This window comes from Aptenodytes forsteri, unplaced genomic scaffold (genome assembly GCF_000699145.1).
Source record: "Aptenodytes forsteri isolate BGI_AS27 unplaced genomic scaffold, ASM69914v1 Scaffold132, whole genome shotgun sequence".
NCBI lineage: Eukaryota > Metazoa > Chordata > Aves > Sphenisciformes > Spheniscidae > Aptenodytes > Aptenodytes forsteri.
The window spans coordinates 3,150,355-3,176,575 of NW_008795520.1; the positions used below are offsets into that span (position 1 = coordinate 3,150,355).

At 38.5% G+C, this 26,221-nt stretch overlaps 1 protein-coding gene across 1 annotated transcript in view; it reads left to right on the top strand.

Annotated features, from left to right (window-relative positions):
- The window catches only part of DISC1 (disrupted in schizophrenia 1), a 204,052-nt gene that overhangs the window by 86,465 nt on the left and 91,366 nt on the right, over nt 1–26,221 (top strand). The window contains exon 9 of the mRNA XM_009281786.2: nt 2,991–3,179. Coding sequence (XP_009280061.2) covers nt 2,991–3,179 — 189 coding nt within the window. The remainder of the gene's footprint in view (nt 1–2,990; nt 3,180–26,221) is intronic.

Sequence of the window (26,221 nt, forward strand, 5' to 3'; positions counted from 1 at the left end):
TATTAGCTTCAGTGATTTTTGAGTTTCCTGGGAAGAGTTAGGACTGACTTTATTTATCTAATGTCACCCAACTAGAACTCGCCCTGTGGTATGGCTATATAAAACATAGCTGAGTGGTTGACAGAGTAACAGTTATTGTGTTCACTTAGGCAAAATAATTATTTTTATCATCAAAAAGAGGAATTTTAACATTTTCAGGATATTAGCAGAATAAAATGTTATGACACGTCTTCAGAATGTTTCTACAACATCCAGTGTGACTTTGTCTCTTAACAAACAAAAAACCCCAGGAGGGCATGTTTTTTAATGCTGGCAGCTAGGGATTATATATTAATTTTTAAATCAACCTTCTTACGGCATTTAGAAAGCAGTTATTTTGGTTGCTGTGATTGAGGTCACTGATGGCACTTGTGGTGCATGAGTTTGTATATGCTCTTCTGAATTTTCAGTGTAGACTTCCAGACATATCTGCTGTCAGGGGGAGCTGCATCAGGCAGTTTTGGCTTTTGGGTATATATATCTGTCCTGGTTTTGGTTGGGATAGAGTTAATTTTCTTCCTATCTGATGCCATTTCCTCATAGCCTCAGGTTTTTTTTTAAACTTCCCCTCTGGGAATTAAGATCCATTCAATATGTATAAAACTTTCATATGTAATATCATACCTTTTTCCTTGCTGTCTTCTGAAATGTAAGAGCAGGCTCTAGATTCTAATGAAGAATCTCTTGCCTTCATGTTTTATTAAGGCTCTTGTGCGTTGATACTTGGCATAAGTTCAGGTGAAGTAAAGGTGCACTGTTTAATTGTAAGTCTTGTTGCCTTAGAAGCATCTGAATATCTGCCATTTTTCTAGTGATTTTTGTCTTGCTTGTCTTGCTGCCGTGTTTTGCCCATTTGGAAACGTGACAGATTAAGATAAAAATTGTGCTGTTGTTTCCCAATAAATGCACTGGTAAGCCATAACATCCTACTATTTGTAAAGTATGTTTGTAGTTATTTAATTGTATAATTCTTTGTAAGATAGAACTGGCAAACAGGGTTTTAGCTGAGAATTAGAAATAGGGGAGTTTTGAACTCTTAAAAAGAAACCAGAAAAGGTCAGCTTTAAGCAAGGAAAAGGGGCTGACTGAAACTACCATAGCCTTAGGACTAAATAAAAACCAGAAACAAACAAGGCTACCATACTTAGCAATGTTCAATCTTTAAACCTGATTTATTTGATAGTCTTTTCCAAAATTTTGGAAAGTGCAGCAAACCTTTGGCACCTCTGTCCTCATAAGGCCACTCGAGTTTGCAGCAGCATCTTTCCTCCAGGAGGGTAATTATTTGCTGGAAGTGCTTCCACTTTTCATTCTTACACTCTGGAGGAATGGATCCGCTCTCAGCAGCTGGCTGTGGTTTGCCATCTCCTGACCAGTGTAAATACTTGCGTCCCATTCTTGCTCCCCTGTCCTGAAGGAACTGAACAGCAGCCAAACCATTCCCGTTTAAGACTTTGTGACTAACACTTTTGAGACACCAGGTAAAAAGGATGTAATGCCACAATTTAGGATACTCTGACATGAATTTGATGTTTTGGATTATTTCTCAGTTTTCTAAAATAAACTTTTTAATTGATCTGTTGTGTATAAGCAACAGTTTATTATATTCCTGAAAAAAACCCAAAGGATGCCTTTATAACTGAATAAAGCTGGTGGTATTATAAAGTTATTTCAGGAGTCTAAAGTCATTGCACATACTTCAGAAGCTGATGAGACATCTCATATGTGTGACTGGATGTGCTTTTAAAATTACATTAATATTTGCTTCAAGGCTAAATTTTCTAAGTGCCTTTACTTACTAGATGCCTTTACTTATTAGATCATACCACCAAATTTTTGCTAAGTTAGGATGATGCTAGAGTTTAGATCTTGTGCTAGAGATCTTTTGTCTTGGGCAAGTCTACACGGAAATTATTTTTGTCAAGTATTCTTTAGATTACAGTGGGTTTTTGTTTTTTTTCCCCAGCCAAGTAGCTGAACCATTGAAAAGACACAGGTACAGCTGTATAAATGTAGCATTGTAATAGTTACTCTACTGCTATTTAAAAATCATTTAATAGCTGAGCATCTTACTGTCATCGTGCATTTATACTTCAGACTTCTCTGTGAAGTAAGGGAAGTTCCTCCCTAGGTTCTTACAAAAACGGTTTTCGGAAAGGTTAAGTGAGCAAATGTTACTAGGCTGCACTGTAAACCGGTTGGGAATTGAACTTTTGACTCTGGATCCCTGTTCAAAGGAGCCAAACATTTTTAAAAAACTCCAGAGCAGTGTGAGCTGGTGATACTGAGGTATTCTGCCCATCTCTGAGGCTTTATGCTTCAGGGAGAGCCAGAAGTAGAGAGTTTTGACTTTTAAATATGTTCTCTCAGAAGAACATCTCCTGATGGTCTTTGCATGGGGTGTATGCCATTTAAGAAATGCAACGTGTCATTTATAAACAACCTTCTGGTGCTTGTTATGAACAACAGCGTAGTGCTGCTTCGTTCAAGGAGGAAATACTTCAGGGTCTAGCAGATTGATAGCATCTATTTCAAAAGTATTGTGAGTTGAGGTGTCCTCCAAAACAAGAAAATGGTCTGACAGGTCACACCGCAATGATCAATGAATTACAGTATGACATTTTATGAAGTGCAGACCTTAGGAAAAGGTTTTCTCCAAAAATGTAAATTGTATAAATAATAAAAAAAAGACTATTTCTGTGTGTACAAGGTTAAATGTGCTACAAATATAATTCTTTTTGTAGTATGTTAATGGATGCTTGCAAAGCAGTCATCCCGCCCACCTCCCCCCCCCCAAAAAAAAAAAAAAAAAAAAAAAATTGGTCTATCAGTTGCTGTTGGGAAGAATAGTTGCTTAATTTCCCTTGTTTGCTGTGTAACCTACTGACGTTGCAAGTGTCTGCTTCATTGTCTCTTTCCTCCCTCTTCCCCCTCCCCCCCAAAACATACAGGAAGCAATTTCAGTACTGCGAAGGATCTGACAGAAGAAATAAGATCATTAACATCTGAGAAGGAGGGGCTGGAAGGACTTCTCAATGAACTGTTGGTTCTGAGTGCCAGAAATATCCGAAAATTAGAGAGAATTAAAGATGATTACACCAGACTGAAGCAAGAACTTGAACAAGGAGAGGCTGCCTTTGGTAAGTAGTTCACAGGCTGCTATAGCTTTTGCTCAGTCATGAGCGCCTGGAAGTCTACTGGGTTTGATGAACCATCCTGCATTTCACAAACCATACTGTTTTTTCTGAGGAAAGTTTGGCCAGGACCTAGATAAGCAATATGCTGAATATGCTCTCAGCTGTTTCCACTGGAGGTGGGGGAGGTTGAGGGGGAGAAGGGATATCCTAGCAATATACAGCTTTTGGAGATCTATCTTAGACCAGTTCTCAAAAACTTTCTTTTCTAAGCTCATTTTTGTAATAATGATGATGATACTGTGCATTTCTTCGCATACAGAGAAACATATGTAGTCTTTTATGTGGGAGCAGTAGATGCAGTTGGCTGTGACAATAGAACCACATTTAGTGTATATATAACTAAATATTTAGTATATATAAAACACATTTGGTGATGAGTCTGAAGGGATGAGGTGCAAGGGATGCTTTTTTTGGTGGGGGGGGGGGGGGGAGAGTTAAACAGCTTGCCAAACACAGCTTACATATAACTATAAGCAGTCTGCTTGGGTTGTAGTGTCACAGTGGAATTAGGGAAGTTCTGTGCAATTACTGGTAAAACTACTGACAACAAAAAAATCAGTCATTCCTAGACTTGGCTTATCCTCTTGTCTGCTGTACCCTCTCCTGAAGTTAAAAGTGGCTTTGCTGCTTGATTAAATGAAAAGTCTGAATAATGTTTAATTGACTACAAATGTATAGTTACTATAGTTACCTCTAAACAACTAAGTATAATTCTGAGAGCTACTTTAAAGCTCTAGGGGTTTGAATTGTCTTTCCTTTTTCAGGATCTTATGAGCAGTAGGTTGGTTGAAGAGAGGAAAGTGCCTCTGTTCTAAAAGTATATGAAGTTTCTTCATAGGCAAGTGGATAGACAAGAGCTATTTTAGAAACAAAAAGTTTTGTAGACAACGGAATACGTCTAAGACAATATTTTAAAGACGCATAGAGGAATATATATACACACACGCTCTCACACTCTACTAGATAAAGACTTTCTTAGAAACTGGATGGTTAAAAATTTTAAAAATGATTCCTCAAAGTAGTGCATTGTTACCTCAGCTGCGTGATTCAAGCCCACATCAGGCAATACTTCCTCATTGCTTGGATTTGCAAGTGAGTTGAAGGGGGTTCTGACCTTCCAATCTGTCTATTTTGTTGCTCCTTTGTTTCTAAGACAATTAAACTTCCTATAATACACATGCACTTCTCATTTGTATTTTTCTTCAGCAGGGATTTAAACAAAACCTGTGCAAGACTGTTGCTGAAGCAACAGAATTGGTTGCAGTTCACAGATTCTTTTTTTCCCCTTTGCATTTATGTAGCTGTAATGAGGTGTCTTCTTGGTCTGACCTCTCCTGTCTTACAATTTATGACAATAAATTGCAAAAGACTGGGTGCTTACTATGTGGATTGTTCTTTTAATTTATTGTGATTCTGTAGGCCTAAGGAGGAATTTATCCTTGTGTAAAATAAAACTCTATCAAGCACATACTAGTCAGAGATACATAAATTGAAATCTGAGATCTTCAGATCTGCCCCCTTGCATGTAACCTACACCATTTTCTCCTTTAACAAATGGAAATTCTCTTAGGTTTGAGAACACTAGCATGAGTTTGATACCAACATGTTTAATTGAATAAAAGCCTTCTGATACTCTCTGGAAAATAGTAAACAGATTGTATCTTAAAGATGGCATCCACTTTTACAAACCAGTTGTTATTTTGTACAGTACTTTCATGTTTGGGGAATAAAGCATAAACAATTGGAATACCATTTTGTTACCATTTCTTTTGAACAACAGCAAAAACAACTGGAGATAATTGTGTTGGCTTTGTCTGCGCTGTGAAAGGTGCGATTTGCGTTGGGGTAGTCGAGCTGACTTACTGCACGGCCTCAGGCTTTGTGGTTCATTTAAGCCAGTAAAATCCGTGTTGTTGCTGAGCCGAGTGGTTTTGCCTTTTCCTCTTGTTCCTGCCCCATCCCATATGCCCGCTCAGTGCTTACCAGAAACCTGATGTGAGCGGGGCATTAGCACACCCGTGAGACCCACCAGCACGTGGTGGGAGTGCTGGCATCAGCATAAGGGGTGTGTGGCTTGTGATGGGGAATGCATTGGCCCGCTGCTGTTGGTGATACTGTGATTTTGGGAGAGTGTAATCTGTCAGGAAAATGGCTCCTAAAACGCTTCTGCTGCTTGAGCTAGCAGTGCAGCATGGGCTCAGCTGCTCTTTGCTGTGGGTTAAATTAGCGTGAGTGGTTGGTCTTACTGCTTGGTGCAGCCCATTCCTGGTTAGTTTGACTTCTCCCTCTATAGCTATGAGCCAGGGAGAGAAATCCTTTCTCTATCTAACTCTACTGAGGATGTTACTGTCCTCCAGCTTTTTTTTTCTATCTGTCTGCCCAGAGTTCATTAGGGAGTCCTTCAGGCCAAATTAGCCATGCTAACTTGAACAGCAGAAATGATCTGGGCTAGGCTGGCTGACCCGTGTCCTGGCGTGCAGTAGGGATGTACCTGTGATTCCTCCTTGTGGCACAGCTGTGCTATGCTTTGGCTCAACTCTTTATGAAATAGGTGTCTGTCCATAAACTAAACATAGGTTACCAAAAGTAACGTAGAGAAAGAGGGCCCTGAGTCTTCTCGTCTTTGACGGTTTATGCTAGTTTAAATAATTTAGTGGGATTTATGTCTTTCAGTGTAGAAAGGAGATGCTTAATGTTTCTCCAGGAAAGGTAATCGGATCGACTGGAGCTGTTGTCTCCTCTTATTCTTGCTTTCATGTTGTTTCCAGGGAATAATCTTTTTTTCTCTGCATCAGGAGCCCTCCCTCTTTTTTTTTAATATAGCACCTTTAAACCTTCTGTGCAGGTATTCCTACACATGGCTATTTCTACATCATCTGGCACTTGAACTGTTATCTCTTGTGCCTGTGAACTTCCTGAAAACTTATTCTGAAATGGCTTTTTTTACTGAAGATAATACCAATTCGTCTGGAAAACATTAAAAAAAGAATTGAAATGCTAAAATATGTGTGTATGTTTGTCTTTCTCTTGTGTATAAATTGATCACCTATTTTTTACTTCATTAATAATTGTTGATTTCTCACAGTAATGCAGATATAAGGAAGCAGACGTCAAGGGAAGAGACTTAATCACACAATAATCAGAGCTGGAATTTTAAATAGGACACATCATTAGCATGTTAATGAATTTTCTCACTTTGTGCCAGCTGCCCAAGTATAAAAGATATTGCAGATGTAGTGCAAAAATCAGGCTTGGCTTACTGTGCTGAGAGCTGTCGGTGCTCCATGTAAAGGAGATTTGAGAAAAATCCTTTCATATTTTTAGAGGTGCTCAAGAATATGTTTTTCCCATTGCATAATAGAAGCATTGACAAGTAATGCTATTTATTAGCATTTTAGGATGAATAGTACTAATTTGCCCTTTAGATGGTAACTTTCTTCTGAGGGCATCAGAACACTTCTATAAAAGTGATCAACTGTTACTGCCATTTTACAGATAGGAAAGCCAGGGACACAGAGGTCGTGTAATTTGACCTGAAATGGTGGTGAAACCGAATTTCCTGATTGCTCTGGCATCAATCATGATTGAATTAATTATTTGCAATAAACAGATCTGAAATCAAGTGATACTCTGTGTGAGCTTATATTCTTCTAGACTGCAGGTATTTCTGTAGCCTAAGGCATAATGGTTCTGGGAAAATCGCTGAAGGTCTTGTGCTTTACTGTTGAGCAGATCTGCCTTATAAAGTCAGAAAGTTCTGTTGTGGCAAGGAAGAGAACTGCTTTGCAGCCCAAAACAACCAAACCCGTGTTCCGGACAAGTGAAGCTTAATTACTTGTCTGTCTGCCAAACTGCTGGATTGCGCTTATAAATCCTGGCTTGGGTTGATTGGCATTTGTAACCCGGGGCTGGAAATGAAACCTACCCTCTTGTCTTGGCTTCCTCATTACCTCAGTACTGATGGGCAGGTTTTCCTGCCTCATTTGCTGAATTCCTTTTCTGGCTGCACTCAGCCATTTTCTGCCCCTATTACACTTTTGGGAAAGCATCTCCTGGTAAATAATGTACGTATGCACAAAACTAGGGGGGACTGTATTTCGTGATCTAATTGCTAGGTTGTGCTTGCCAAGTCATCTTAAGTAGAATTTCTCTACTGAATTAATTTCTAGAGGAAATATAAAATAAAAGCTATCATGTGCATCAAAACAGCTTTTTAACCCTTTTTTAAAAAAAAAAAACAACCAACCTATTGTTTTGAGGCTGATACTTCAGTCTCTACTGCTCAACTCTCATTGACATAATTGAGTTTTATTGTCTTAGAAATTGCTTGTATAAGTCCTAAAGCTCTTACCAGCCTGCTTGTAGAGTGAAGCTTTCTGGAATTGAACAGATATATTTATTAAATAATGAACTGGATGTAGCAGAGGGGTTTCTTAGGAAGCTTGAATTTTTTTTCACACTCAGTTTTTCTTTTTCTTGTTCAATGCACATACTCTGCATGCTTGCACAGAGTATCTCATAGCTTTTTGTCCTGTAACAGAAGAGAAACCTATCCAAGTCCATTTTTTTTTAATTTGCTTTTTAAAAAATGTATGTTTTGACTTGGCTACTTAAGAATAAAATGTGTTCAGAATGTACTTCGATGAGTAACAAAAATTCTCCTAGTCTTTTTACAGTCATTGTTGAAAAAGCCGCATATTAGGCCGTTATGGAAGATGCAATTAATTAGTCTGAAGCTTAATGTCACGTGGACAGCAGAAACCAGTAGTGGTGCTGCTTAAAGTAATACTCGCTTTGCATACTGAAATATTTATGAAAAGCAGGTTCTGTGCTTCATATACAATTGCATAGGATGTGATTTACCAAACTGTTAATGACCATTTACTGCATAGCATTTTTATTCTCTTTTAAAGACACATTTTTATTCTGACAGATTCAACACTGAAAGTCTTATAATAGAAGCACATGCAATGTGCTTCCCACTGGGAAACCTTTATTTTTTTTTTAGTTTAAATATTTGTTTTTAATAATAGCTGTTTTCAAAAGCTTCTCTATTTCTCTTCCTAACTGATTTTTTTAATGCTTTTTGAAAATGTTTAAAGATTATTAAAAACTTTATACGCCTCTTAATTATTTCAAAAAATATCAATGCAGTATCTGCCTATGACAACAAAAAAAAGACCACATGTTGCGCTACACAGATTTCGCGGGTGGTGGTTTTAATACTTTTCCTCAGTGCTGCTTTTTCTGCACCAAACAGGCTTTCCATATTGTTTCCACGGTTCATCCTGTGTCTGAAAAGATTATTAAAAACTTTATACGCCTCTTAATTATTTCAAAAAATATCAATGCAGTATCTGCCTATGACATGACAAAAATGATTCCATGTTTTGCTTTACTGATTTTTCGGGTGGTGGTTTTAATACTTTTCCTCAGTGCTGCTTTTTCTGCACCAAACAGGCTTTCCATATTGTTTCCACGGTTCATCCTGTGTCTGAGTGATTATCTGATTCTAAACTGAAAAGCTGAACCTTTTGATTGCTTCTGTTTAAATAAATCATTAAAGGAGAACCACACAGTGTGTAACAGATGGGCTTCCATGAGGAAGAAGCTGTTCTGAGTCTCATTGTATGTCCACTTCTAATTTGTGCAAGGTCATTACGTTCTGCATGTCATATCTATATGAAATGCTTGTTGTCATTCAAGTGAGTGGTGAAATGGAACGGCTTATTGCTTATGTCTATGGCCATCTCTATTTAAACAGTGATCTTGTCAGATTGAGCCAGCGTTCACTTTATTTAGCTTTCACAGAAAGTATGAAACCCTTGCTGGTGATGCAGGAACGGGACTGGCACTGCAGCTGGTAGCATCCTTTATTCTGAGCTGACATTCAACTGATGCTCCAAAGTAGCACTCTGCAGCCTTCTTTCAGGCAGCGTGTGAAAGCCAGGTCAATGTAAGAAAAGAAAAGGAAAAAAACCCAAGAAGCCCAACCTTGCAGAGCTCCTTTTGTGTTGTCATGGCCAAATACGGCATGAGTAATTGCACTCTGCTCATCAGTATTCTCTCTGCTGTTTCATTTGAGAAATTGGTATTTCTGCATTTGCTTGGACTTGTACTGTTATGCATATTGCGTGCTTGTCTGCATTTCACTGATTGTGAGCGTGATTCTTATTTTCTTGGGTCATTTTTAAAGCACTTGGGACCTTTCAGGTTAAGTATACCCATATACATCTTTTGGTCTTATAATTCTATAATGGTACTCGCTGCATTTTGAATTGTTATCAAGCTTTGAGGATCAAATGCAGACTGCTGGTTTTCATGCCGTGTCATGCTTCCACAGAATCTATATAAAATAAGTAAAACCATTTTTTTAGTAACATGTCTGTTAAATAATATTTAATTGTAAGTAGTTGAGGGGTTTTTGTGTTATGGAATTGCCTTTTTTGATAAATATTATCTGTAGAATTTAGTAACATATAAAGAGTAAGTTTTCCTAAGCATTTCCTATAACTGTGTAATGCATTTTTATTTTAGACATCAATTTTTGTCAGGATTGAAAAGATTTGAAACCAGTCTGTTTTAGCATAATTAAGTTTGCCATATGTCTTGAGTCACTTGTAATTGTTTCTTATAATGGTGATTATAAAGGTCATTTTGTCTGGTGTTGTTCATTTAAATATGTAAAATACTTTATGATTTTCACTTGGAGGATAGAGGTTTAGTTTATATAAATGCAATGGACGTATTAAATTTAATCTGGCCATTCTGTATAATTAGATGCAAATATCTGTAATGCAGGAAATATTAAATATGTGTTCAGGCAACTTGAACTGACACAGCAGCTCGGTTCAAAGCCCACTGATATCTATGGGGGTCTTTTGATCAGGCTATTTCTCTGTTGATGCTCAAAGGTGAGCTTCTCTTCTATCTCTTTCTTCTGAGATCTGATGGTATGAACTTTACTGAAATGTTTTATATAACTGTGTAATACTCTTTCTTTGTAGACAGTAGTATGACCTAATTATACACAGAATAATAACTCCTGAAATGACCCGGTACTGGTTTTGCAGTCATAGAGGGTAGTTAGGTACCAGGTGCAAGAAATAGAGTTTGGTCTGAAGTTTTATGCTGGCTCTCTTCAGGGAAAACGATGATTTCATCTTTAACTAGGATAAGCAGTAAAGACATCAAGGTTTCCTAAGTTGTAGTGCCACAGAAATATAGAGCGGCTCTGTTAGAATCATGGAAGTGCAATCCGATGGTGAAAGGTGCTACTGAGCAGCCTTCTGCTGCAATGAGAGATGGGCATCCAACCTCAGTAAGCAACCTCAACCCCGTCATGCATACTTTAATGTGCTGGTGTACATACAAGCAAACAAGCAAGCAGAAAGTTCTGATAGTGTGCCAGGCAACTTCTTCCTTTACATCTGAAATGCTATTGCTGGCTATATGCACAGTGCATTAAACTTTTGGGGTGTGCATAATATCAAATTATTCCTGGTTTGCCATCTCTGCTCTAGGTTTCTGCATTACTCCACTTTTTAGTTCAGCTGCTTCAACTGATTGAGTTGCAACAGGATAAATATGAAGCAACACAGATGAGTGAATTTGGAATAAATTTGGAAGTGTATACCACAATTTTTAATCATTCTTCATTAGATTCTAATTCTGCAGCTGCATCTTCTGAGATAGTGGGCTCAGACTGAACTTTCACAATTTTTTTATTTTAATGACTATAGCTAGTTTCAGAAGGAATGAGATGCTAAGATGCCAGAAAGCTAGGATTAATAAAGAAAGAAAAAATGAAGTGTCTTCTGCTCATTGGACAGATGGAACACGTTCCCGTATGCAATTCTAACTACTTTAGTGTGACACTAGCCTTGATGATGACCAACAAGCACTCTTTAAGGTTTGCCACTTCTGGAGTTTGAGCGGATAGTACTGTCATGCTACTGTACTTTCTGTCTTATTTCATTGCGAGCCTCTTTTTTTCCTGATGGCATCAGGAAAAAGCTGCCATTTCTAGATCTTGCGTTAAGGGAATTCCAGTTTTGGCAGGAAGATAAAGTTGTGTCTGTCTGGAGCTGCTCAGAGGCAGGCAGAAAAGTGGAACCTGTCTGAGGGTGGTGGGGTGTGCAGAAGAGGACCAAGAAAACTGCCAACATATGTAGTTACACTTTTAACGGGTAGGATCGAAGTACTTTTCAAAGAAAGATAAATACTGCTTTCCTTGTCTCACAGATGAGGTAACTGAGACACTCAGGTAATTGGTTTTGTGGTTCTGTTCGTTCTGCCATTTCTTATAGGTACTGCCTGTATGTATTTGGTCAGGACCTGTCGGATGGGATTACAGCATGAATTTGACAACTTGATCCTGAAACGTTAACAGGTTGGAAGTATGAAAACAGTGTTTGGCTTGTTAAAAGCCTGAAGTTTTATTGAAAAAATCAGTAAACAGTTGGCCTAGCATTCACAGGTTTCTTTATTTTAAATTATATTAATTTCAGTTTTGATTCTCTGTGTCATACGGCAGGGTTTTGCTTTGTTTTCTTGGGTTTTTTGACATTGTTCAAGTTCTGTTAATATGGCATGATATTTTCAGGTCCCAAAAATGTGCAAAGGACTCTTTAGGATGCTTTGCTCATTTACTTACTTTTGAGGATCAGTATAGAGATGGATACGATATTTAAGGAATAGTGTCAGTTTGTTTTCAAGTAACGCTTCAGCGAAACCAATCAGACAGTTACCCTTCCAAAGATTCAGGCTCTTTGCCGATTGAAGATAAAAATAGTACAGCAGTTTACATTCAGTTAATGTTTTGGGTTTTATTTAATTTTTTTAGCTGTAAGCAAGAAAATGTTGTTTTGGGTCATCTGGCATCACTGATGTAAAATTGATGTCCTAGAACAGGATTATACTGCAGCAGAACCAGAGAGTGAAGGTATTGTTTAACTTTTTAGTTACAGGTATTTTTTCAGATGTATGTATTTGGTTCAAAATCTTAGCACATTAATACATTTCCACCCAAAAGTTTTTATTCAAGAGTTTTGGCAGTGTTCTCGGGTTACAGTGTACAAGTCTTAATTCTATACTTGCATAAATGCATGCAATTTGTAAAGAATTGTACCGCCTTACGTTGATGGTACATTCACCTCAGTGACTGAATGGAAAGTCAGATAATTTTCATCTTTGCTTTGATATTGATGAGCAATATTCAGATACAGCATCTAGGAGTACTAACATCTAAGCAAAAGAAAGCCCTGGGATACCATTCCATTTGGAATACAAGATGTCCCTCATGAAATACAGGATTTTTTTCCAGTTTTTGTTTCTGTTGATCGTGAGATGCAGAGTAGTTAGATCTTTCTGGCTGATTCTTTCTTCTTGTTACTGGTTTAAGGTTTTCTTTGAGGTATTTGCAAATACAGTAGTAAAGATACAAGCTCAATGAAAGTTTCTGTAATTAAGATACTGTAAGATAGGGACGTTACCATCCTCGACTGACTTTTCACTTAATAATTATATACTTAAAATCAATGAAATTACTATCTGCTGTATAGTTTGTTCTGTGAATCGCCACAGGGTTCCAAGCATGCTGCAGACTTCATACCCACAGATATGCAGAAGTATAAGCAAATCTGGAGTAATGGAAAATATTTATCGAAAGATGGGGGAGGTATAATATCTGATGACAAAACCGGAATAAAACCACCGAAATTGTAATCCTCTCTAGAACAGCTGTTTTTCGTCCCCAAAAGTATTTTAATGCTGCATACGTTATCCTGAAGAAGGCTTTACAGTAGAAAACCTCTTCCAATTCACACCTTTTACCAAGATACAAAAGCGTAAATACAGAGAATTTAAATGGAAGAAAGAGAGATTATTTGTTCTGACTATAATTCCCCAGAGAAAATGTATTTACAATTATTGGGGTTTTTTCTCTAAGTTTTCTTGTCTTTTTCTGTACTTCCATTAAATCCTAACTGATTACTCTGAGGCAATGGAAATCTGATTATTTAGAGCAGATTTAAGTACCTTGTATCTCCTGTTCAGGAATTGAAAGTTTTCATCCAGGAATTTTCTTCCTCCCTCTGTCCTTAGAGACGTAAACTGGAGTAAAAGGCAGAAACCCAAGGAATTGCTAATGCCTGGGGTCAGGAGCTGGAATTCTGTATCCTTCAGTTTGATTTCCCTTCTCACTGGAGCAGGAACAGAGAGAGTTTGCTCATGTTTCAGTTGATTTGTGCCACGGTTTCCTTGTATGAGGAGTGGAGGTAACGACTGCTTCTGTTACAATTATGTTGTGAGGTCTGTGATCTTGTGGACTCAATACTTAAGCACAGGCGGCAGTAGTAGCAGGCTATAGTATAAGACTAGGGATTTTGTCACCTATAATTGCACAGAATCTGTGGTCCATGTGCAGCAGGTGCTAGTGATTAGCATTATTTCTGATTTCCTGCCAGATTTCAACTGATAGGCTGAGATAATGTAAGAAATGTAAGAAATACATCAAACTGGGTATTCGAAAGACTACTCTTTTTTTGTTGTTGTGTTTGAACCCTGGTTTATTTCTTTATACAAAAAATATTGTAGCAGACAGACTATAATTAAAACTTTGAATGATGCTAGCTGAAAAGGAGATTCAGTCATCATATTTGTGGAAGATATGTCTGTTTGATGTGCATGTTTAAGGCTTGTGTAAAGATAAACAGGCAGTGTTTGCCAAGCTGCATAAGATTAAACAGTTCATTACCTGTTGGAATTATCAGCTGGAAGACACATTGCATAATTTGGACTACAACCTTTATACACTTTTGGCTGGATTATACCTCTTATCTAGTTAGGTGCATTGAAATATAATTAACAACGCGAGCTGGAAATGACAGGCTGAAACTATGTGTATTTTTGTGCAGATAAACAATCCTATATCTAGATCAGAAGTCATAGTAACATTTTCTCTACTAATTTTTTTCCCAGTTCCTGTATTCTAAAGCATTGTACAGAGAAAAATTATCTGTGCTCCATGCCAGAGAAAAGCAAATAGGCACCAGACATGTCTCCTGCGGCCTTGACTTTAAGAACCTTTGGAAAACATTAAGTCCTGCAGAAAACAGCAGCAATTGCAGATCTCTTGTATTCTTGATTTTGAATGTTTTGTTTGAGAGAGAATTTTGAAAATACAGGGAGGCAGAAATTCTGATCCATTGATACCAGTAAGAGTTTTGCCTCCGGTTTCAGCAGAGTTCAGGATTTCACCTCTGGCATTCTGCTATATTGAAGCTGCAGCGTCCATTTCTGATCTGACCTGCTTGGATGCAGGTCCTTTTACTTTGATGGAAGTGCTGTCCACATAAGAAAGAGCAGAACTCAGTCAGAAATTCTTTTAACTAGGAAATCCTTCAGTTTTATCACAAAATGATACATTTTGCAGTTGGTAAGCCTCTCCTGTTAAAGAAGAAACAGGTGTTTTATTTTGTAGTTTTTAAGCTAAAAGCTAATTACTTTGATTTTAGTTCAGTGAACTTATAGCCCTTTGCCTTTTGCAATGAATTTTTTATTTTAGGACAGTGTTTCTCTGTAGTTAGGAGAAAAAGAATTTTTCTTTTTACAAGTCAGAGCATTTGCAATGTGGCATTTCCAACAGAATCACCTGTAGCATTTATTCTTGTTACTGCAGTAAAAGAATAACCTGAATGAAATGTATTGCTCTCATATTTTCAGGTTTCCAGTATACAATTTTGTGGGTACATAAATGTTCTTGTTAGTTCTCATCTAGTGATCAAAACAAAAATTTGCATGTGCCAGCAGAAAAATGTTAAAACCCTGGTATGAAGTTTATTCCTCCTATTCAGTACCTGTGAAAAAAGCTGTGTAAGTACTAGTGTTAACATACCATTGTTCATTAGCTCATGAAGTGGTCAGCCACATTCTTAGGTAGGAGGCTATTATTCCAGTAGGAGAGATGCCCTTTAAATAAGCCTTAGACACTGACTGAAATATTCAAAATGGTATTGTCCTTTTTAGCACCTTAGATGGCATTACAAAGGCATAGATGTGAATCTTTGTTAGCTTAGCTCTTTTTTCTCCGTGTGCTTTCCGTTTACGTGCTAAGTAATGACAGTCTTGGGAAAACTTAAAAATAACAGAAATCTAGAGAGGGACACAACTATTCCTGCAACTTTCTGCTGCTGAACAGAGCTTTCGACAGTTTCTGCAAGTACTTGGCTTAGTCTTTTGACAGCCCAAAAAAGTGTGGATGGCATGTCAGTGTCATAGCCTGAAGATGCTTTATGAGCAAATTGGCCAATAGTCAAAAAGATTTTGTCTACAACTTGTCTGCAGTATGGGTTATAGACCAGAAGAAATTGAAAAATAAAGCCTATGTATCTGAATCGGTTTTGCCAATGAGGCTGGTTAAAACCAGTTGCAGGTATAAGCCCTCTTTGTTCTGCCATCGCAGGCAGCCTGAGACAGTATTGTATTTTGTTCTGGTAGGTAAGAGCATTCTCCATTGCCTGGAGTTTGTCTTGAGTGAAATGTGAGCATATTTGCACACATCACAGAACTGATTTGGACAGCAGTTGGAAGAAAAAAAATTTTAGATTGTCATTTGAACTAGTCTTTGTCATTTTTCATCAAACCCCCCCCCCTTTTTTTGCAGTGTGAGTAGCTGTTTCCCTAATGTTGACAAAAGATAGAACTTGTAATTTTTTTAATATTTGTTTCGTATCTTTTGGAATGTCATAGATGGTGCTCAATGATGGAATGAAGTCAGTATTTTAAAAAATGGAAGGGAATTTGTGGAGCAGTTGTGGGAGATTAAAGGGTTGGGAGACAGTGCTAGTCATGGAAGGCTCAAGGTGCTTAGTGTGTCCGCTCAGGTTAATGGACAGAAGTCTGAGATCATTTGGTGGCAGTCTGCAACTGCCTGCTCAGAGACCAGAACTTGATAGTGGAAAGATCGTTATGGTGATAGACAAAAGCACAAGTGATGACTTCTTATGGCTAGCAATTGAAGCTTAACAACTTCAGATTAAAAAAATGAGTCGTTCACCTTTTAACTGACAGCGCAATTAGCTTTTGCCAGAGTTCAGCAAAGATGGTTGTAAATTGCCAGTAACTGTTTGGTTTTTTATACCTACTTCCAGCTGGAATGAATTCAGAGAAATCTCACTGCCTGTGTTTTGCAGATGGCCAGGATCGGTGAATGCAATAATCTCTGCTAGACTTGTGTTCTGGAACTGTTGTTTTATCAATATAATGATAACTAGAGAAGCTATTCCTATTTTGGTATTTGTTTAGATGAATGAAGCCCAATGCAGAATGTTACTAACATTTTCTATTAGTTTTACAATTCACTGGGTTCTGCAGTAACTCCTGGTTCTCTTCCTTCCCCCTTTTTTTCTTTCATTTTTAATTTACTGGCTCCCGATACTTTTTTCAATCTCTGCATGGTTTATTTTCTTGTCCAGCTTACCCTATATGAAATTGTTTTCTTACAATTCAATAATTTATTGAAGTTCTGTTCATCTGAGCTCCTAATCATGCGGAGCAGTTTCACACCTTTTCCAGGGCAGCGCACAATTCACCAAGACCACTCTACCTACCTGATTTATTTATTAAAAGAAGCTGCTATGTCCAACTCTTCTCTGACTCGTTTAATTCCTCAAAGGCACAGTACGTAAGTGTTATCTCATTCTTGTGCCGCTTGCATTTTGCCTCTCATGGTGATCCCTGCTGAGGTTACTTATGTAGTGTATGAGTGGATTGGTTAGGGAAATGGAGACTTCAGGAAAACACAGAACACTCTAAAAGCGTAGAGCATTTTACAAGCTGTCTGCCTGACCTTGAAAACCAATATTTGCTGGTCTAAATGGAAGATGTATGCACAGTTTTGCAGGATAAAGTACTAGGGCACCAGGATCTTTCCTGTGTTAGAATGCTTTGTCGCAGCTCTGAAATGCTGAACTGCTGCTGAGAATCATCAGGGTATACATTTATTAGTTAGTTCTGCTTCTGTAGCATCCCCCTAAGTAGGGTACCAGCCATCCTTTTATGCCTTTCAAAGGAATATAAAGTAGTAAGAAAATCTGTATATTTTAAAATTCTCTTGCGTTTGGGGAGAGTTGTTTTAAAAGTTCTGAACCCCCAGAGTCTGTCATCTTCGGCATTCCTATGTTTATCTTATACCCTCTTTCTAGCATAAGCTTCTTGTGAAGCATGTATTTTAATACTTCTCCATCTCCATAAATGCCATGCATCTTTGCAGCAGAAAAGAAGTTTTAACCTCTGAAATCTGGGCATTAAGTTGTTTACAACTGTTCCTTTTTTTTTCTTAATTGTTCTTCCTACCTTCGTTATACGTTTGCTTTCATTGTAAGCCTTCATCTTTCTAAGTCCAGTCGACATGTATTCTTCCTTTATTTATCTCTTATCTTTCCTCATCTCTGTTCAAACCTTTTGCATTTTCTGTAGTCTTTTTATTTGTATCTGTGTATATGCAAAATAATTTAGTTTAATTTGTTATGCTATTCTCTCATTTCTAATAGTTTTTCTGATGCAAATGGTTCCTGAAGTAAGCTGCATGGACAAACTTTGCTCTTAACTTCATTTTCGAGTCTGTTAATTAATTTTGTTATCTTTATTTTTCCCCAGTTTAACTGAGCTTTCCACATTTGATGCTTAACATTACTTCTTTTTAAAAAAACATGGCAGGCTGGTTCCTTATTTCAATCCACATGTAGCAAACCTGAGTTACAGAAAGATTCTTCATTTTACTTTCATGATTTGTGGACTTGGTGGTTAGATGATTGCTCTAAAAATTGCCAATACTTTCTGACAAGTATTTTTCCAGCCTTCAAGTTTAGTGTAAGAGAATAAGCCAAATGGGAAGCTATTTCTGCTTCTTTCTCCTGTGTACATTCCTTCTCGTTATCCCAAGAAATTTCTTTAGGTTGTACATTACTGTTTGTGTAGTGTAAACCAGCAGGGACTAACTGACAATATTTCACTCCCCCCTCCCAGCAGCAATGTATCTGAAATTGTCAAAGCAGAAAGCGACCCATCTCTGTTTAGTTAAGTACTGCTTTATACTGCCAGGTCCTTCTCCTGTCTCAGAACAGGTGGATGCTGTGATGGAGCACCTTCACTCAAAATACTGCTCTTGCTGTAAGGTGGTCTGCTCTTGTTAATGATAACCAAGCTAGAGGCAACACTCTGCGCAGCTCTCAGGTGGGCATACACTGTTGTACAGTCTCCTTATCATGAACCTGCTATTTTTCTTACCCTGCCCATTATCCCTGTGCAGTGTGTAGCTTAAAGGGTTTGAGGCTGGGTAACCCTGGCTTAGTTGTGCCGTCGCACATTGCATCCTTCAGCAGTGTTTTCCAGGTTCCCATCTGTTCTTTCAGTTCCCCGTTAAAAAAAGGACCGTGTTGCACTGTGATGAAGTACTAAGCTCTCAAGGCAGAGTGTGATGATCCCACAGAGGAGTATTTCTGGTATGTTAAGCATCAGGGAGCCCAAGATGACTTGGCTTTGGAATTACTATTTCTTTCTTTCTGTCTTTATTTCTTCCATGGTGTTTTCCTACTGAACAGTAGAACTGGTGATAAACTTGTATACCCAAGATATTTCTGGAAATTACATTAGCTGTAAAGTTTCAAAAGGCGAAAGGATACATTTCTGCAAACAACCTACCTAAAATGATTGTTTAATGAAGAATTCTGCTTCAGTACATAGGGTATTCTTCAGGTAATAGCTTGAGTCTGAGTATTGTGAGCTTTTAATGTTATACAATAAGTAAAAAGAGTTGCTGTCCAAGAGTAACTCTGTAATAAGAGGTTAGGTAGGAAAAGTTATCTGACTGTCAAAGGTCGCTAGCACAGGCAAAACTCATTTAGCTTTTGTTCCCCATTCCTACTGTAGGTGATTGCTTTCGTCACACATTATTTTTGTTATTTTGGCACACTGTGTGAGTGACAGCAAGCTCTTTAACTCTTCCTGTCTTCGGCAACCACCCCCCCACCTCTGTGAAATGGCAGTCTCTGTAGGTTTTGATAAGGCATTCTTTAAAAGAGAGCTTAATCTGCCATCGTTTATTTGATTAGATTGAAATATGTTCTTGCTGCCCCCTTTGCTGAGAGTTACTGCTTCAACAATCACAGGCAAATCTGATTTACTGTAAACATTTATAACAGCAGAGTAGGTATGTGGGCCGTAAATTGGTTGGAAAATGGGAGCAATTTGCTAGCAAAGAGAAAGTAACGTTAAGTTAAACAGTTGTAGCATTCACTGGAGTCTTGTATCATCAGCTATGCCAGCTTAACTAAGTATTACAAGAAGCCTTATGCCGGTTCTTGTTTTGCCACTTACTTTGTGCCTGTGTTATCGGAGAGCACCGAGGAGGCACTTCCCTGCCTGGCAGGGTATGGTACTGGGTTCAGCTCAGTTGTGACTGGTAGTAAATCAGCTGCAATGAAGAAGAAAAAGGGAAGGGGCTGTTCCCCTGTTGTCCTGAGGGGGCAGCTGTGATTTGGGTACTGCAAATAATTTATTTTTCATTTTGTCTAATGAACTGGAAAATTGAGGGAGGGGAAAAAAAAGCTTCAATGGAAGAATTTAAGCGGGGGCAGGGAGGAGGCATGAAAACCGGGGATATATTTGAAGAGAAGGTGGTGTAGATTGGAAGAAGCTCTTGATTTAGTAATGCATGACATGTTTCCTTCAGCCAAAAGCAAAGCTTAAGTCTCCTCCCCTTGCAAACCTCCAGAATCAAGTAAATTCAATTTATTTTTTCTTCCCCTTAAAGAAGAGGTGGGAGACCAGTGGCCCAATGGTTAGGGTGCTATCTCAGTGTGTAATATCTGGATTCGGTTTCTCTTGTGTCTAGGATTTGAATCCACCTCTCTGGCTCCCCTGACCCTCAGGACAGGGGCAAGGCTGGAGGGGGGTGGTGGGTCCCCAGTAGTTGAACATGCTCTAGAGGAGAGACTGTGCTATCACCTCTGCGTCCTGACTACCATACTAGAGCTTTCTTCTTTTAGGGGTTATAAAACTCATCCCGCATTATCATTCATTGCTTTTCCTAGTGCAAACTGTCTCTGGAGCCATGGGAAGTTGTAATTATGCAATTTATATGATTTATTGCTTGCACTCAACAGCCACGCTGCACTGCTGTTTCCATTACTTCTGAATTGGATCCATTTAAAAGTTTGATGTTCTTACAAATATCACATAAATATAATTATAGGTAGCGTAACATTATTGGCCAGTCTCATTTGGGAAACAATTAATTTCAATAGAAAGTATTTTCAAGAATAATTTAATTTAAAGAAAAGCCTCACGTTTGCTGAATTTTGTTTGCTGTGTGGGTTAAAGGGTCACTATTTTCGTACACGAGAGAGATGCCTTACTGCAGGGTTTTACACTGTGAGAAGCAAGCTCTGTACTCATTAAGGCAGCAAATGTCAAATTTTGCATTAAAAAAAAAGCTTTCTAACATTATGTATCTTCTACATAATACCATTTATGCTGCCTCCAAATGTTCCTTTTGACCTTGGTGAAAGGCTGTAATTAATCTGCAATTATAGTAATGATAGCCTTTCAGAGGCCGACAGCCTCCTCTGCCATCCTGGCAGCACAAGAGGGCGGTGTTGCCGCGAGAGACGCGGGCCGCACGGTCGCGAGTGGGCTGCAGGAGGGGAGCCCCTCTTGCTGGAGACCCTCCACAGCAGCGTCCCACAGAATCCTACCCTTAACTTCGGATCACCAGCCTTGTGTCCAGCAAAATGCAGGCTGGAATAAGATAAATTGGCACAGTTGCGGTATTTCTTGGTAGCCAGGCGTCCTCTTAAAACCTGATTTAAGATTGTTATTCTGGGTTTTGAATCGCATTTTGTTCTGTCTGGGTTCTTGAACGCACACCTTGCTGTAATATTCCAGATGGCTGTCGTCTTAACAAGAGATAAGAATTAAGAATGGTAATAAGGGATATTTTATTTAAATCCACTTCTTTATCTTTCATTACTTATTCACATTCTATTATACCCTGGTGCTGTATTCAAAACACTGGAGGATTTAACAAGGGGAAAAATAACCATTTAAATTAGGATATTATGTCAGCACCTTTCCTGATGGTAAATTTTTAAAGCAATGGGGCAGTATGGAAGAGCTGGATCTGTTTCACGTGGAGGAGGATGCCTCACAAACTCAAAATTTTGTTCAAGTTGCACTTACAGGCAAAGAGTTAATTCTGAAAGAGGAAAAGACCAACCTACAGAATTGGGTGGGAAAGTGTCACAAACAGGTATAATCACAGACCTCATGTGTGCTGCTAAAGTGATAGGACTGAGCTGAACCTTGTTAATCACACCAATAATAGACTCTCTTAAAATTATCATAGGAGCACAGAGGGAGCATGCCACACGTATTTCTTGCTATTTCCACTGCTGCATAATGGAATAATGATATTCTGCATTTCCTATATACCTATTCAAAAACAGAGTACTGAGAAGTGTGAGGCATTTTTTCTTTTAGATGCTGAATGGAAAAGCACATGGTACAGGCTGTGTAATAGGTAGAACTGGGGAGAAGACTTTTTTGTAAAAAGTTTGCTAAGTTTTTTGATTTGTTGGAGTGTCACAGAATGTTTTGCTGAGACTTCTGACTAAAACTTCCTCAAGCAAAGGATGAAAAATAGATGGTAAATACAGTGACCTGGGAAATGGGATATCCATGTGCAGGTCCATGCGTGGCTTGATTCAGATAGATCTTGGATACTGATTTCTTCACAGAATGAGGTGGTGGAGGAGTAGAGAGGTCATGAGCCTTTAGCCCTCCTTGTCTCTCCACCAGATTTCCTGGGGTGGATAGATCTACCTTCTCGCTTGTAAACAGACACTTTGAGAGAATTAATGTTTCTTGAGACAGTGACCAGACAAGTCTGGGCTTTGTCTGACCTAACCTCAAAATATCAGAATGCTGCTTTGGAACTCAGTTATTAACTCTAGTCAGGGCTGGTGATGCTGCAACGTGTAATGAAGCCAAATTTTAAGATGTCTGTGTAGTAATGAGTTGAGTGAGCTGCATAAAGTGCTTTTTCATAGAGGACGGATCTCCTCAAATGTCAGTACAGGGAAGAAACAAGTGGGTGCATTGACACTGCTGTAGATTTGTTTCTGTGTAGCCACTGTGTGCATAAAATTAGCCTTCTGTCCATGATAATTTTTACTGACAGAGGTGGAAGCACCATTTTCCTCTGTTGCTTGTGGGATTTGAGCTTGCTAAGAGAGTTTATTTGGTTTGTAACAACCATGCTTAGTTTCAGGAGGACAGCCGAATGCTTCAAGTAATTGCTAATGAAAGGCAGGCCCTTCTATGTCTTGATTTCCATCTTCAGGATGGACCTACTCATGGCAGATTTCTGAGTTGTTGGTAGTCTAGATAAAATGAGTTGTTGGTCACTGTGCACTTTCCTACAGCTACAGCTCAACCTATCGTGGTATTTTATACCTTGGTGGAAATTGCACATGAGAACCAGCACTGCATTATAAGCATGTGTTGTGGTTTAATTTCAGTCGGCAACTAAGCACCACGCAGCCGCTCGCTCACTCCCCCCCACCCGGTGGGATGGGGGAGAGAATTGGAAGAGCACAAGTTAGAAAAAACTCGTGGGTTAAGATAAAAACAGTTTAATAATTGAAATAAAATGATAATAATAATATGATAATAATAATAATACACAAAACAAGTGATGCACAGTATAATTGCTCACCACCCACCGACCGATGCCCAGCCAGTCCCCAAGCAGCGGCCCCCCGGCCAGCTTTCCCCAGTTTCCCCAGCTTCTTGTGCACCTCCAGCCTTCTCAGTCGGTAGAGCATGGGAAGCTGAAAAGCCCTTGGCTAGTGTAAGCATTACCTAGCAACAACTAAAACATGGGTGCGTTATCAACTTTGTTCTCATCCTAAATCCAAAACACTGTACCAGCTACTAGAAAGGAAATTAACTCTATCCCTGCCGAAACCAGGACAGCATGAATTCTTGAATTCTGTCTTAGGCTTGTTCCCTGAAAGTCAGGATTTAGGTTCATTGGAATAGTGAAATGGAATCAGGGGGATGCTCTAACTGTGACTACTAATGCTCATGTTGTGGTGTGTATCTATACTGACTTTAGGGTGTCATATTTAACATCTTTTGTAATCCATTAAGATGACATATGTTGTTAATGAATTTAATAGACCTCAAGTGTCTGTCTCTTGACTACTTACCTTAATACAAACTTTTGATTTTAGGATCTGTGTTATAAATGCAATTCCAGTTTTCATGAGTGTTATTGTTCACCTGTATCTTGATATGCACATGCAACATACCATGCTGGTATAGTGTCAGACTTGTTGATAAGAGTTAATGTATTATCCATCAGTCTGAACTAGAACTCAGTGACAGTGTGCTAGGATGAAAAAATATCTGGATCTGTATCAACAGGGAACCGAAAAATATCAGTAATTTGCCAAACATATACAATATGTGTTGGGAAAAACCTTCCTTTTTGATACAGCTACTCTCTTGTAGAAGACACAAAGAGCTGATCGTTGCTGATCAATCTAGTATAGCATGTTCTTAGCAAGGTAGGGGATATATAGAAGGAAACAGCCTGTAACAAAAATATGGATTCTTTTTACTTAGCATGCACTACCTGCGTGTTTTTGGAGCTCAACAAAATTGCAGGATGCGCATGTGTAGCTAAAAGCCTCATCAGACTGATCGAAACATTTATAAAACACTCCTGATCAATGGAGTGAAGACAATGTGAAATATGTTTTAGGGGGAGATATTATTATCTGTGAGAATCAATACAAATGTTGCAGGCGAATTACTGTTTCAGAATATGATTTGTTGTGTTGAGTTATGCAGCCATTTTCCTTTCAGTGCTTGTATTTAGCCATTTGTTTAGCGATAAGAGGAAAATGTGAATTTCGTAGTCAACCTTACTGAGATTTTTTTCCTTTCCTTTTATTTTATTTTTTTTATGACTTCACTTTACTAATTCTATTGTATGGAAGACGGGAAAACCTGCTATTGGATTTGCAGTTGGATTGCATTGCTCTCTGGACTTCTCTCGTTTTTCTTTGGAGAAGAACACCTGGTATAAGATGAAATGTGGACAGTTTTAATGAATGCAGGTTTCTGAACCCCTTTTATGCACAATTAAAATGACAATTAAGGAAAGAATGAGAATTGCTCTTGAAAGCTAAGTCGTCATCACCCAACTATCCTTGAAATATCATGTAAGAGAATTTCAACATGATGCGCAGGATCTAGACCCTCTGTGTTTTTTGAACCCAAAGCCTTGCAGTCAGGAATTTCTCTTCCCATGGGTTTGTGTGACATGTCATGAGTTTTTTAAGTCTCTTATAAAGGATTCCTCATCAGGCCTTTTTTCTGTTGAGTTTTGAGTACAGCTCTGTTTTGCTCAGTACAATTTGTTTAGTCTGTGTATGCTGCGACATGTCTTTGTCTTCCATCCAGAAAGGTTATCTAGGAGGAAAGAAATGAATTTAGGTGATTGTCCTTAAAAGGCTGCTATAAGTGTACTCATTTGATGTGCATGCATGCATACAGTTAATCTAGCGTGTCCAAAATGCCTACCCTGCTGTGCCCTAGTGTCTCCAGTTCATGCTGGGACTGGACAAGGATAGGAATATGAAGCCAAATTTGTGTTATGTGTGGCTACTGGAAAGCGTACATCCATATCCCTGCCTGTATACATGCAAGTAGTTTTGTCTGTTCAGAGTGCAATTATTGATTCAGCAATACCATGCAAAACTGGTTTTTTTCAGAACCTAATTCTACAGATTTGGCTGTTTCTAACTTGCCTTTCCCAAGGGGAACAGGCACTTCGGCAGGGGTTTCTGTAGGTGTGCTTATGGGCCTGTGAAAAACAGCAAGATGTCTACCAGGATCATAGAAACCAAGATTTGTCCTTCTGCGTCTCAATTTTGAATGTTGTGCTGTGAGCACAACTGAAAACAATTGGTGAAGATCAGTTCAGGAAAAAAATCAACCCTCAATTACAGTGTGACCCCCTGAAACACTTGGCTATGGATTTGTATAGAGATGATGGGAACTTCTAGTGTCAGGGTGAAATGAGGGAGTTGGGTATGAATGGGATGGAAACGTTAGAGGGCGATACAAGAAGAAGTTGGTAGTATCTTGTGAAAACCCTTGGTAAGCAGGTTACTGTGTTACAGTCCCAGTTTCAGCTGGGTTTGGTTCCTCAGGATCGTGATGCAAAGCAAAGTTCCCGTGGAAGCTGCTGTGAAGGTAGCACTCTTTCTTAGTTTGCCCAAGTGGTTAGTTTTGTGTAAAGATTTATAAAAGTCATTCCAAGAGTTGTGTTACTGCTTTTGCTGTCAGATACAGATGAGATTAAAGCTGTGAAACTATTTACAGAGATATCTGGAATTCAGAATATAATTGAACTTCTCCTCTTGAAAGATTTTTATGACAAAAATGCTTTTGGGGAGGAGTTTACGGAGTGTCCAGAGCTTATTCCCATTAACTAATGTGTCTTATAAACTATCTTAGCATTTAATGTAATATGTGCATACAGGACATTAAATTGTAAAGTGATATTCAAGCTAAAAGTTATAGTTTGATCTTCATGATAAATTTGAAGGACTGCAAAATCTTGTGGAAAATACTTATTAGGATTCATTGGTTTTGCCCGGAGGACTCCACTGAAACATTAAGTAATTTTTGGCTTTTTGTCGCGTTAACCATGAAGGTAGTGTGATAGCCCAGAACTTGGAAGGACTAAATTGTGTCCAGAGGGTCTCTGGGGCTGTCAAAACAGTAGTGTTTAGTGGGGGGGTTGTAGGCATCATGTGGAGCTCGTTGGTTTTCCTCTGTCTCTGACTTGTCTTCTACTTTTTGCAAGAACATGTATATACTAACAGTGGAACAGATAGCATCTCTTT